The sequence below is a fragment of the Ceratotherium simum genome, chromosome 18, assembly GCF_057802395.1.
Source record: "Ceratotherium simum simum isolate JZ-2026a chromosome 18, ASM5780239v1, whole genome shotgun sequence".
Classification (NCBI taxonomy): domain Eukaryota; kingdom Metazoa; phylum Chordata; class Mammalia; order Perissodactyla; family Rhinocerotidae; genus Ceratotherium; species Ceratotherium simum.
The window spans coordinates 51,391,169-51,405,374 of NC_141917.1; the positions used below are offsets into that span (position 1 = coordinate 51,391,169).

General features: G+C 38.6%; 1 protein-coding gene across 4 annotated transcripts in view; it reads right to left on the reverse strand.

Moving 5' to 3' along the window:
• Positions 1 to 3,985: 3,985 nt before the first annotated feature.
• Positions 3,986 to 14,206, reverse strand: part of SGTB (small glutamine rich tetratricopeptide repeat co-chaperone beta) — a 39,302-nt gene continuing 29,081 nt past the window's right edge. For 3 of the 4 annotated variants that reach the window (XM_004422876.2, XM_087443336.1, XM_087443337.1), the window contains exons 6-11: positions 13,299 to 13,403; positions 9,389 to 9,527; positions 9,222 to 9,284; positions 5,989 to 6,026; positions 5,664 to 5,747; positions 3,986 to 4,363 (exon numbers count right to left, since the gene is read on the reverse strand). In XM_004422876.2, coding sequence (XP_004422933.1) covers positions 4,252 to 4,363; positions 5,664 to 5,747; positions 5,989 to 6,026; positions 9,222 to 9,284; positions 9,389 to 9,527; positions 13,299 to 13,403 — 541 coding nt within the window. In that variant the 3' untranslated portion in view covers positions 3,986 to 4,251. The remainder of the gene's footprint in view (positions 4,364 to 5,663; positions 5,748 to 5,988; positions 6,027 to 9,221; positions 9,285 to 9,388; positions 9,528 to 13,298; positions 13,404 to 14,206) is intronic. The other variant, XM_014781669.2, reaches the window with a different exon arrangement.

Here is a 14,206-nt window from a genome sequence, read left to right on the forward strand (position 1 = left end):
TTTTTCTAGTTGTTTTCAAAATTACTGTATTTGTATATATCTGTGCTTGTGTATACATACAAACAGACATGTCTAAGTTTCAATTACTAACAGCAGATCAGAATTGGTTTTATTTCTTAGATTGTTGATTACTTTGTTAGCTTTTAATTAAGAAGGCTGATCATTTTCTAATTCTAAGCCCAAAAGTCTGGGGTTTTTTTCCCATTGAAAAATAATCCAGTTATTTTCATAAGGCATATTTAAAGGATTTTCAGCTTCTGCAATTTGATTTCGAACTCTCAATCATGTATTAATATTATAAAACTTTCTATATTTGCATGTAATCACACTAATTTACTTACTGCATGAACAAAACAGTGAGAAAGGTAAGATTGTTAACAACTTTTGCGACATGAATGGAATAAAAGTTTCAATATTTTGTCAGGAAAACAAAAGCTTATGCTGTTAAAATAAAAAGATATTTTGGTATGTTGAAATTGAAGGATATATATATATAATTGCTTAAATGAGTGCATTAAGTCAAATACAAAAACTGGTTTTCTTAAATGCGTAATTATTTATTGCCATGACAAATTGTTTGGTCCAAAATGAAAGCTATATTCAGAATGAGATTTGCCCCTTAAATTGGAGTAATAATTAATGAAATGTCTGTGCAAAATAAAGTGCAAGCAGTGTAAAACTGAAGTCTGTCTTTCTTCCAAAATGAGTAAGATTGATTAAATGATGAAATAAAACTTTATAGCCACTGCACCAGGTACTTCGACTGTTTTTCAGGCATCTTCTCTTGACTGAACCTTTTGTTTCACTGTTTCAAATTTAAAAAGTAACATATAATGCTCACTTGGAATCTGCTAATGTTATCTTGATTTAATTACAAAGTCTTTTTATAAGCAATAACCTAGACATATGTTGTTATAAGTAAAGGTTAGATAATATCATCTTAAAAAGGATCTGTTTAAACAATATTATAAAAATTAGATAAACAATTTGGTACATTAAATGAAAATGTCATTTGCATAAAAAGGACATGTTAAGTTTTGCACAGCATCCCATAACAGCTACAGCTACTACAATGAAATGTCGTTAATGCAAGTCAATCATTCCTAAGTAGAGTGTATATAAAGATTTACTCTGATGCTCTCTTGTTCCAGACAAGCAAGAATAATATTTGGGGCATTCCTTACAATTTTAAGAGTAGCTAACAATCCAACTACACAAAACTTTCTTGAAATAGCTTGCAATGCAGTGATTCCAAAGTGATTTTACTTAAAGAGGAAAAATGGCTTGAATAGAATGGAAATCCAGGTAAGTGGACAGATATCATCTAGATTGAATTTGTTATGACTGATATATTAGCAAAGAAACAAATTAGAAAGGTAAAATGGAAGAAATACACCAATTCCCATTACTTCATGTAAAAAGAATAGCTACCTTAACTACAGATATTAGCAAATCAAGACATTGTTTTAAAGTGTTCTTTCTTATAATATCTTTGTCTGATTTTGGTATCAGAGTAATGGCTAAATGAGTTGGGAAGTGTTTCCTCCTTTTCTATTTTCCGGAAGAGATTGTGTAGAATTGATATTATCTCTCCCTTAAATGTTTGGTAGAATTCACCATTGAAATTGTCTGGGCCCATGGTTTCGTTTTCTGGAGGATAATCTATTTCTTCGGTGAGCCTTGGTAGTTTGTATCTTACAAGGAATTTGTTTCATCTAAGTTATTAAATATATGGACCTAGAGTTGGTCACAGTATTTTCTAATTATCCTTTCCATGTCTACAGGGTCTGTAGTGATATCCCCTCTCTCTCTTTGGATACTGTTGATTTGTATTTTCTCTATTTTCCTAGTCAGTCACCTAGAGGCTTACCAATTTTATTGATCTGAAAGCGTTTTTAATGCACTCAAGATAGTTATGCTAGAAACATTTTCTTATTCAACCCTGGATAAGAGTGACTAATTTTTTTTCCCCCTTTTTCTCCCCAAAGCCCCAGTAGATAGTTGTATGTCATAGTTGCACATCCTTCTAGTTGCTGTATGTGGGACGCCGCCTCAGCATGGCCGGACAAGCGGTGCGTCGGTGCGCGCCCGGGATCCGAACCCGGGCCTCCAGCAGCGGAGCACACGCACTCAACCGCCAAGCCACGGTGCCGGCCCCAAGAGTGACTAATTTTTAATTCAGGATCAACACTGGCCCCATGGCGTAGTGGTTAAGTGTGCGTGCTCCGCTGCTGGTGGCCCGGGTTCGGATCCCGGGCGCACACCAGTGCACCGCTGTCAGGCCATGCTGTGGCAGCATCCCACATAAAGTGGAGGAAGATTGGCATGGACATTAGCTCAGGGCCAGTCTTGCTCAGCAAAAAGAGGAGGATTGGCATGGATGTTAGCTCAGGGCTGATCTTCCTCACAGAAAAAAAAAAAAAAAAGGATGAACATCGCTTCTTTTTTTTTCCATCACAGTCATCACTTCCATGTGATTAGTTCATACTTCATTCTGTATAACACCTGAACACTAGGAGCTGAATTTAACTTCATGAAAAATTAAGTTGGTTTAGATGGAATATAGGAGATTTAATTCAGAGGGCCTAAGATTTAAGTCCTGCACTTCTCCAGCCAGAACTATAGGTTCATAATCATTTGTTGTGGCCTGAGCCCACGCAGTTAGGAATTTGCTGGTCAAAATGAGGAGAAATCTCTAATCCAATGTTGCTCTAAATTAGAGTCCTTGGACCTACATCAGAACCACCTGGTGTGCTGTTTAATATGGGAATTCCTAGGACTGATTACAAGACCTACTAAATAAAAATTGAAATAAAAATTGAAAGTGTGGCCCTGAATCTGCATTTTTAACGAATTCACCAGGTGATTCTTAAAGTGACAGTATAGAATCACTGTTCTAATCTCACAAAGGGAAAGAAAGGAAAAGTTGCTTTTTAAACTTGAAGATACTAAGTAATTAGTCTTTTGAGGAGAATAGTTATATTAAGGCCCTGATCATCACCAGTGTTACTGATTTAATTTTATATTGCTTTCTTTTTTAGTTTTCTCTCACAATATTTGTGAAATCGTTACATCTGCCCAACTTTAGCAATTTCATAATTAACAAACAAAAGAAATTCCAGTTGGAATTAGAAGAGTCTCATCCATCTATGTAGTTAGAGCCGTGCCATTAATACCTAATGCCACTTCTCTCCACTAATTAATATGTATTCAAATTTCAATAAAATGTTTTTAAGACCCTGTTATGTTTAAGTTGCATCAAATTAAATTTAAGCATAAAAGTGATATGTCAAGCCAAATTATAGCAAAGGATTACATGAACAAGCAATGTTAGTGACAGATGCTTTTTGTAATCCATCAAATAATTACTGAGTTAAAAAAAATAGTGTTTATAGGCACATAATTAAATGCCACTTAGAAAATCCTTAACTTAAGGGCCAAGCCCTTGGCTTATTTAAATGTAGGTATAGTTGACAGTTTCCATGGTAACATCACCACTGGGGAAATTGTGCTAGTTAAATCGAATAGTTATACAACTGCCCTAACCAGTACCATTAAGGATTTCTAAATGTATTTTATTATGTACTTAGTGCAATTGGCCATGCTAATGTTATCAATACCAAACTGCAGGCAAGATTAGTTAAGAACTATGCAGAAAACCTGAGCATCCTACCTTCACTTTCTACACATTCATAGCATGTATTTTTTCTTTTCAAAAAAACAGCCCTTGCTCCAAATGCTGCTTTCCACCAGCTCTTAAGATTCCCTGTCACCCATCAGAACAAGCAGCATTAAAGACAGTTCTGATAGCACTGTCAAAGCTGAACCTAAATATCAAATTTCTTCTCTCCAGACATGCTGCTCAGTGGCAAGTCTGTATCTCCTAAACCAGCATGAGAAAACTTCCCTCTTGGTCATCTCCCCCTCAAAAAAGTTCACTTAAGGGAATTGGAGCCAGGGAACCCACCAATAAACAGCCTTACTCTTCAATAAATATACTCTGCTATTAAGTCTAATATACAAATATGATGACGAAGATTTGAAAATGGAATGCCGTGCAGTGCTATATTGGCACTTCACAAGACTACTGAACATTTGTTTACAAAGGAATCATGTTATGGTCAAGTCTGTTTGTGATAAACCTATTGTCTAGACAGATTTATTCTTCAGGTTTCTTGGTTTTGGCCACTATCTACGCAAGCACTTCAGAGCCATAACCATTTACATTCTGGGCTAGGGTCCCTGGTCAGGTCAGGAATGTTCATCAGTGCTGCTGCTGAATGATCTGCTCCGGATGTGATTTCTAAGTTGCTCTATAAGTTCAGGATTCTGTTGCTGTATCTGCTGAGCAAACTGCTGACCCCTGCAGTAAAGAGACAAAGTGAATAAGAATTAGAGAATTTGCAGTCACACAATACCCATGCAAAAAGAACTGCGAAGGATGTGAGTACTCCCCAAAGGGAACTTGTTCTATAAATACAAGGTTTTAGAATCACGACTTAAGTACAGTCATGCGTTGCTTAACAAGGAGAACACATTCTGAGAAATGCATCATTAGGCGATTCTGTCACTGTGCAAACACCATGGAGTGTAGTTACACAGACCTAGATGGTGTAGCCCACTATACACCTGGGATCTATGGTACTGATCTCATGGCACCACTGTCATATGTAGTCCATCGTTGACCAAGATGTCTTTATGCGGTGCATGACTGTTATCTGCAAGTTTACCAATGCCTCCATATAGCATTATTACAGTGCAGTGTTCTTTGTAAGAAACAGAACACTCAAGCTAAAAAGTGAGTTCCTGAATTGGGTAAAACCCACCCCCCCTAGTGCCTAACCACAGATAAGCAAAGGGCTAAAAAGTACATGCTTTTATTGTATGTGCTCAAATATAATGCGAGGTATTTGCTCATGTAGTCAAGTCTTAATAGTGTCTCATATGACAGGTGTCACACCCATTTTGGGGTGCTTATAGAAGTCACCTAAAAGAACTGATTTTTAAAAAGGCAAAGAAATTTCATACAAATTCCTGAGTTTGTGACCCTCAATGGCAAGTGTTGGACATCACTGTAATCATGTCATTTAAAGAACACTCTAAAAATGCAGTATTGCAAGGGGGGTTACGTGGTCATGATCACAAACAGCAAATGGCACTTGTGGCTTCATATAAAATTTCCAGTGACAGCATCATACACAGATTCAAAAAGCAGAGCATCATAAGATGCTCGGGTGGAAGTGAAGGTGCTGTGCTCAAGTAATGGGAAGGTGCAGAGTCCTTTTAGTGATGACATGCACTGAAAACGTCTGAATAAGACAGTTTCCTAAACTATCTGAACACAATAAATGTAATATATGATTTTTAAATATATATGTGTACCTAAATTAATACATGCTTTAAGTAGATATTTAACTTTCATCTACATCCTTGAGCAGCTATTAAAATCTGCCAAAAAACTTTTTCTTTCATACAGATCTTTTGGATTCCTGCCCTCTAGTCTGAAAATTCCAATTTATGAACTTCTTTTAGATTTAATAACTATTAATGCCACTGATAGGAACAGTAAAAATTAAAAAAGAAAGCTCTGGTCCCTTCACCTTAGAGACAAACTGTAAAACATAAAAAACTTTTTTACTATTTCTATTTTAAGTAACACTTACGCTTGGATGAGGCTAGATAGGTCACTTAGGCCCCCAACTCCAGCAGCAGGTCCCCCAATGGCATTTGTCATCATTCCTGACATTCTAGAGCAGGCAAGAGATACAGCACTGGGATTGGCATATATCCTTAAGAAGCAGGATACCGGCCAAGGAAAAGTCAGTTAAATATACCCACACTGTGTACAAGGTTAGGCCAAATGTGCGTGGCTTTAAATTCCAACTGACTGGCATTCATGCCAGTTTTATTATTTTGGAGCTGATATGCTCAAATTGGGAGGCTGGCAAGTGGAAGGGGAAATGTAATGTGCTCTTTCTATATACTTACAGCTGTTGAACTTGAGGATTTTGCATTAAACTTGCTGCCTGGAATTGAAAAATGGCATCTCCCATTAAAGGCAGTTAATATTTAGGGATGTTTAACAACGATTGTTTTTTTAAAGCAGAGAAATGAAAGCTAAACCATGTATGTACTAACATTTTGTAGAGTTTTAGTGTGCATGGGAATGTAAAAAAGAGGAGGTACTAGAAAAAATGGTATTAAAAATACATTGCAAGGATAAAGAGATTACAAACACTGTATACTAAGGATACTGACAACAGTTTACTTACTACTGCTGATCAGATTGATAAAGCCAAAAGGAAAAATAGAAACTTTAAAAGTATAGTTAAAGAATCTCCTACACTTGAGAAGGTCCCCATCAAAAGAATACTGTAAGAGATATGACCTTGTTCTGTGAGGCTTAGTAGTGTCAATCCTTCCCAAGCTTACAGTGAGAAGGGAATTGTATTTATACACACATACACTTTTAAAACCTTCTATTTTGAAAGCATAATTTTTTTACCTCAAATTGGCACTGTCAACAATATTAATGTAAAATTTTAAATTTAGTCTAAATCTTTGTAGACACTAGTTTTGATTCACTGACCCTAAAAGAGGTGTTGGAAAAAGCCAACACTTGCTTTTATCACCATAAAGATAATTGTTTAACTGACTTGCAAATAATGCAATAACGCTCCTTGAATCTCGGTTAGGATTGGTGCCTCCGAGCCAACACATGAGTACTATGGGCGTTACACAGAAAAGGCAGAACTTATGAGCTATAAACATAAAGCATTTGCTCCACAATCCCTTTAAACTCATTCTGCAAAAGTAGTTCTCCCCCTTCTCCTAGAATCCAGGACCTAGAAGAAATACAAAGCAGATTTTACAGCTTTTCTGGTCTCTTGTAAGTAAGCAGTCCTCCAGTCTCTTTAAGTTAGAAAATGACCTCTAGTCCAGTAGTTAATGTCTTACTCACTGTAATAACCAAATACGTGAAACTTCATTTACACATAAAACTTTTCCCCTCCCCAGCATCAGCCGACTACAGATGGGCCAGTTGCACCACAAAAAAGGGGCACAGTCGGCTGTGCTTTTTCCCCATAGTGCTTCCACTCTTCTCCAGCTTGTCGACCCAGAGCTCTGGCCTCCAGGGTCAGGGTTGACTGGAGGGAAGAGAGTGAGCGCTGCAGGAAAGTGATTCGATGACTGAGGCAAACCTGGAGGGTACAGCTTCAGGGGGCAGGTCTCACAGCGGCAACCCTGCCCTTGCCCCCTTCAGGGGCCTGAGAGTGAGTGCATCCTCCCTGGTACTATCTTAGTGGCTTTGCATTGGTGCTCTTTGGGTTTGCAAGTTGTTTAAAACTACTCTGGTTCTTTCATGGGGCACTTTCTGAGGTTCTTCAGACCCTTCTCCCTCCCTCACCCCCTCAGGCATTTCTCTTCGATTCTCTGAGAGTGTAATTTGCTCTCTGGGTGGATGCTATGACTTGCCCTTTAGTCCCAGGTTCTTAGCAGTCCTCCTTTAGAGACTCTATCTGTTGGGGTCCTGTCACCTTCCAGGAGGCTGTCTTGGGCAGATTCAGACTGGAACTATCTTACAAGCATGTGTGCTCAACTTGGTCCATAGAAAACACACCTCCACTCCACTGTCATCAGTACAGTTAATTCCTAAACCACACAGCTAATTCTGCCAGTGCCTTCTTTAGCTGGCAAGTCAGACAGCAGTCTACTGTCTTCCAAACTGAGGGTCAAATAGAAAGCTCTCAAGTGAGCCAGAAAAGCCCTTTCTCAGTGGGCTTGAGAGGAGGGCAGGCCCCCTTACTTCCCTCACACATGAAACACAGCTCTGTAGCTCTAATAGCTCTCTCCAAAAATCCTCATTCAATCTCTATCAGCCTGACTCTTAAGAGTCACACAATATGTTTGTTTGTTTTGTTTTGTTTTGTTTTGAGGAAGATTAGCCCTGAGCTAACATCTGTTGCCAATCCTCCTCTTTTTTTGCTGAGGAAGATTGGCCCTGGACTAACATCCATGCCCATCTTCCTCTACTTTATATGGGACACGGCCACAGCATGGCTTGATAAGTGGTGCATAGGTCTGCGCCTGGGATCCGAACCTGCAAACCCTGGGCCGCCGAAGCAAAGCGCACGAACTTAACAGCTACACCACCTGGCCAGTCCCCCACACAATATGTTTTTAACCCCCACGTTTTGCAACTCCTACATGGTAGTCTCACACCTCACTTCAGTACGTAGCACCTTGAGGGCTAAGCCGAATCTGAAACCAAAACCCATTTTCACATCCTGCTACAACAGCATAACCTGAAATCTAGAAATGGGTAACAATATTCAAAAATGTCACAAAACCTACAGAGAGACGTATATTTGATGGCATGTAGGTAGGAAGACCAACTTAAATTTGATTGGCTCAATCCTAACTGAGACTCGAGGAGAGTTACTGAATTATGTGCAAGTCAGTCAAACAATTATCTCTCTGGTAATAAAAGCAAGTGTCTTTCCCAACACCTCATTTTGGGTTAGTGATTCAAAAATTAACTACTGTGTACAAAGATCTCTACCAATTTTAAACTACCAATTGCTACAAACTAGCCAATTGTTCGAGAAACTTCTTTATCTCTCTGGTAATGAGCCATCTGTGCATTTCAATTCAACGGAAGATTTAGTGGATGCAAGACACATTTTTTGAAGGAAACAAAGATAAATAAGAAGTGGCACTGCCTTCGAGGGGCACAGCGTGTGGTAGGATGATTCTCAGCCAGAAGTATGCAGTCACTCAAGGAGCTTTATATGCCCGGTGACATTCCTGACCCGCTAAATCAGAGTTTCCACATATTGGGCCGGAGCGTGTGTGTTTTCAAAAAGATCCCTAAGTGATTTTGTTGGTTTGAAGGATGGAATACACATATATGAGAATTATACTAAAAGTTAATATAAACTCTTTAGAAAGGAAGCAGACAATGCTGAGAGGAGAGCTTAGGGAACCACAATAGCAAAAATCCTCAGACCTCAATTATTAGATACTTCTCAGGCCACTTTCATGTAAGGGAGTAGTTTTTAACCTTTTGTAGATTTGCAGACCCCTTTGCCAATCTGATGAAAATTCACCACTCTACCACCACCACCACAAAAGCTCCCTCATTTGTTTCTAAAAAGTTTTGGAATCATATAGCTCTATGGAAAACAGAGCCAGGAGAGCAGAAAAGGAAATATACTCACCATACTAATGAAGGCTGGATTATTTATTAAGCTAGCCATATCAAAGCTCAATCCAGTTCCTGTCTGTAAAACAATTACATCTGAGAATTATTCTAACCACTACAATTTGATTACAATGAATTGTGAATGACAGAAAATATTTCACTCATTTAGCGTTAACAACTTACGGGACTGGATACCTCTCTTAACTTCTGTTCTGCTATTTTCAGATTTGACTTATAGGAGTCATTTTCAGGGTCCAGATCTAATGCCTTTTGATAACTTGTAACTGCTTCTTCAAACTTATTCATGGCAGTGAGAGCCAGCCTGAAAAGAATTGAGTATAAGATTATAAGATATATGATTAAAGAACATCAGGACATCACAAATGTAGTCAAATATCAGTCTTGGTAGTCAATCCGAATCCAGAGTACACTTACTTTATTCATTGTACTATGGTTCACAGGAGTATCACTAAAATCCCTTCTAATTCCAAGATTCTATAAGTCTGAACTCTTTCCATCCTGCTTGCTAACAACCCTAGCTATCCTATATGAACCATGAAGTTAATGCTTAGAAATGAACCTTACCTACCCCTACCATTTTTAAGCCTAACGTGAAGTAATTTGCCTTATGAATGATGAAGCTCCACAAAGATGTGAGCTAACAATCCTGTGGTTGTATAACTCCATGATGCTAAAACCATTTTATGGACTCTGAACTAGATTTGTGCTTTATAATGTCTCACTTTCTTCCTTCTTCCTAGCAGAGACGTCGAGCCACAATAAATATCAAGTTGACATTAAAAATAGGCTGTGAGGCATCAGCCGACCACTCCTGAACAAGACATGTTAGTTGTTAAATAACACATTATTATTTCAAGCACAGGACAAACAGTTAGTTATCAAATTTTTGTGTTTTCCTCCACCTAGTTAGAATTTATTTATTGGAAAATCACTTCAGAACTAAACAATAGGGGCGGGCCCCGTGGTGTAGCAGTTAAGTGCGCGCGCTCCGCTGCTGACGGTCCAGGTGGATCCCAGGTGCTCACCAATGCACTGCTTGTCAGGCCATGCTGTGGCAGTGTCCCATATAAAGTGGAGGAAGATAGGCACAGACGTTAGCCCAGGGCCAGTCTTCCTCAGCAAAAAGAGGAGGATTGGCATGGATGTTCGCTCAGGGCTGATCTTCCTTACAAAAATAAAAGAAGAACTAAACAATAATAGTATACATGGACAGATAGTATTGAGGTTTTCTTATTTGTTCTAGGTTTGTTTTTTAACAAATTACTCCAATTCTTTCTTGGCTGACTTACCTGACTGACTTCTGATCTAGATAAAATAAGTGCCTAACCACAGAAAAATTCTCAGAACCTAATTAGTTTTCTACCAGTCAACCATGAAAGATACTTCATCAGAGTCCTCAATTAATCATCAGTCAATAAATATTTATTGAAACCCTACTGTGTAACAAGCACTATTTTAGATTCCACAATGAGAAAGGTAAGGTTCTTGAGTTTAAGAAAATTTCTTTCTACCTGGGGAAGACAAACAATAAACATGCAAATAAAAAAGAATAACATCAAAGAGAATGAATAGGGGAGCTGCTCAAAGGTGCCCACAGTGAAAAGACCTGAATGATGAGAAGGGAGCAGTCATGAAAATCAGGGGGGAAGCATTCTAAATAGAAGCAGCAGTAAACACAAAGGCCTTGAGAATGAAGCCAGCTTGGTAATGCTTAAGGAACAGGACAAAGGCTGTTGGGGAGGGAGCACAGAAAACAAAATGTGGAAAGAGGTGATGTCAGGGAGTGATCAGGTGCCAGATCATAAAGGATCATGGTTTGAAGTCTGGATTTTAGTCTTGCTGCAATGGAGTGACATGCTCTGATTTATGCTTTAGAAAGCTCACTCTGGCTTCTCTGCAGAGGCTCAACATGGGTAGGGGGGTGGAGTGGAGGCAGGGAAACCAGCTGGGAAGCTATTGCAGTAGCCTAGGTAAGAGATGGTAATTTGGACTAGGGTTATAAACAAGAGAGCCATCAATGCTTGAATTTAAGATATATGTGGAAACTAGAATTGACAGGACCTGCTGATAGATTAGAGGTGTCAGGTGTAACAAGAACAAAGGATGACTCCTAGGCTTTTGTCCTGAGCACTGGGTAGGTGAATGATTGTACCATTTACTGAGATGAAAAAGATTTAAGAAGGGAACAAGAATTCTGTTTGAGACATGTTAAGTTTAAAATGCCTATTAAACATCTAAGTGGAGATGAAAAGTAGCTGAATATATGAGTGTGCAGTTCGGACATATAACTTAAGAGATCCATCAACATATACAGTTGATTCTCGTTTTTTTACAGTAACTATGTTCTATAAAGTTACCACAAACACTGAATTAGCAAATACCAAACAACTGCTCCTAGGGGAAATATAAGGTTAGGTTCCTGTGAGCCTCTGGTCACATTTTCATCAACTGATCAATACATAACCTTGTTTTATGTGTGTTTCTGTTTAAAGAAACCTTATTTAATATATATTGTTGATTCATCAGCATTGAACTCACAGCCAACAGCAATAACTGATGCCTGAACAAAACTAATCTAATACGTGTATTTTCTAACACATGTACAGCCTTCTTTGGCTTAGGAACAGGAGACAACACTTCAGCCTACGTTTGGGGACCACTGTAAACAGGGAAATCAACAAGAAAGGCACAAAAATGCAAAAAAAATAGAGCACTGAATAGACTGTGAAAAGGACACATGTTTACAGCACAAAAGCCGAAACAAAAAGGCAGAGCATCGCCTTATCCAACCTCAGCTGAGATCTTGCATGTCGGGTGACTCAGATTTTTCACCACTCTGTGAATGACCACAAAAGCAGAGTGAGTATTGATTTTGGGGTTATAAAATTTTTTAGCAAGTAGGCAAATTCACAAATACAGAATCCAGGACTAATGAGCATCAACTGTAGATGGAATTTAAAAGCATGGGATGGGATGAAATCAGAAGAGAGAACAGACAGAGAAACAGCAGCAGCAGAGGACAGAGCCCTGAAGGACACCATTATTTAGAGGTGGTAGAGGAGGAAGGACCAGTAAGGGAGGTTGGGAAAGAGCCTCCAGTGAAGTACAAGGAAAACCAGCAAGTGTGATGTCACAGAAGCCTAGAGAATGAAGTATTTCAAAAATAAGTCAACCGTACCAAATACTAAAAGATAGGGTAGGGTGAGGATAACCGGTGGCTTTGAATAGAGATCTCAGTAGAGTGATATAGGTAAATGCCCTATTGGAGTGAGTAAAGAGAGAATGAGAGATGATGAAGATGAGATAGCAACTATAGACAACTATCAGGGGCTTTGCAGAGAAAGAGGAACTGAGAAATGATGCAGCTAAATAAAAGGATGCTTCCAACGGATGATTTTTATGACCTTTTCACATGCTGTCATTATCATTGTTAAAGATAGGAAAACTGGTGGTGCAGAAGATAAAGGAGATGATTACAGGTATAAAGTCCTGGAGAAGGTACAAAGGGATGAGATCTAAAGCATGAGTGAAGGCAACAGTCTTAGATAAGAACCCTTCCTTTTTTAACAGGACAAAAGGCAGTCTGTATAGATACAAATGCAGGTAGATTGGTGGATTTGGAGGTAGGAGGATGAGTTACTTTTCTTCTAAATGCATCTATTTTCCCAATTAAGTGAAAGGCAATATCATCAGCTGAGAGTCACCATGGAGGATGTGGTGGAAATTTGAAGAGAGAAGAGTAGGGATGAAGCAGTCAAACATGGGTAAGGTGAATTTGGAAGGAAGTATTAGTGGATTGTCTGCCAAAATATTAAGTGCTCATTTGAGATTTGAACATGGAGTGAGTCTGCTCAGTATGGTTGTATGATTTTCTACACAACCAACCAGGCATCATACAACTAATCATCTCTCTCCCAAGTCACAGAAAGTGCCGTCATTTCCTCCCCCAACATCATATTCATCTTCTTATTAGTATAGAGGGTGTAATAGTAAGCAAGAAATTCAAAACCAAGCGTTTAAGAACAGCATATCTGATACAACTTGGTACTATAAACATTCTCTCAGAACTTACCCCATTCTCCCATAGGCCTTGCTGTACTTTGAGTCAATTGCTATTGCTTTTTCACAATCCTTTATTGCATCTGTGTAGTGACCTAGTTTACTCTGAGCAGCAGCCCTAAGAGAAAGAGAAGAGATTTTTATTTATAAACAGCCTTCAAGGCACTAATTTAGGTTTTCAGGTACTAACTATAAAACTACATTTTCCTTGTCCCAATTTTTATATCACTCCCAGTAAATATCTAAATCAAACTGTCTAAGATACTTCTATAAAAAAAAAAAACAAAAAGAAAACTCAGGAACAAAATTCAGAGAAAATATGCAGACTGCCTTTCACTGTCTGCTTTGCTATAGAAAAGACAAATATGTGAAGCATACAACTGATCTACCCACTTATTGCCTTTCTAATTTGCCCAAACAGAAAACTGAAAACACTAGGACGTTTGGGATTACTAGGGAGGCATACAGAGTGAGTGATTACCGTGAATGGTTACTCAGGGTGTTGTGCTTTTAAATGATCACTTTACTTGTAGGGTTAAGATCATCTGGCAAGTCTAAGATGAAAAATAAAACTTACCTGTGTGCCTAAATCTGGCTGTAAATTAAGGATGGCAATGTATTCCATCTACTTAGCATAGAATCTCAGAGCAATTAAGGACTATTTAATCCCTTCCAGGTTACTGCTAATAAAATTCTCCTGGAATAACTGGGACCTGACAATATAAAGAAGCCACTTAGTACCCGTCCACACAATCCTGGTAATAAATAGCTCTCTATTTTCCTGTAGCAGTGCTCACTTCAACCCCCAGGGCCTAGCTGAACAAGTAGAATTACTGTTCAACGTGCAAGTCCTTCAAACTAAAAGGTTTCATAATGTCTCCTGCCCTCCATCCCACTACCATCCCATTCATTCTTCTCCAG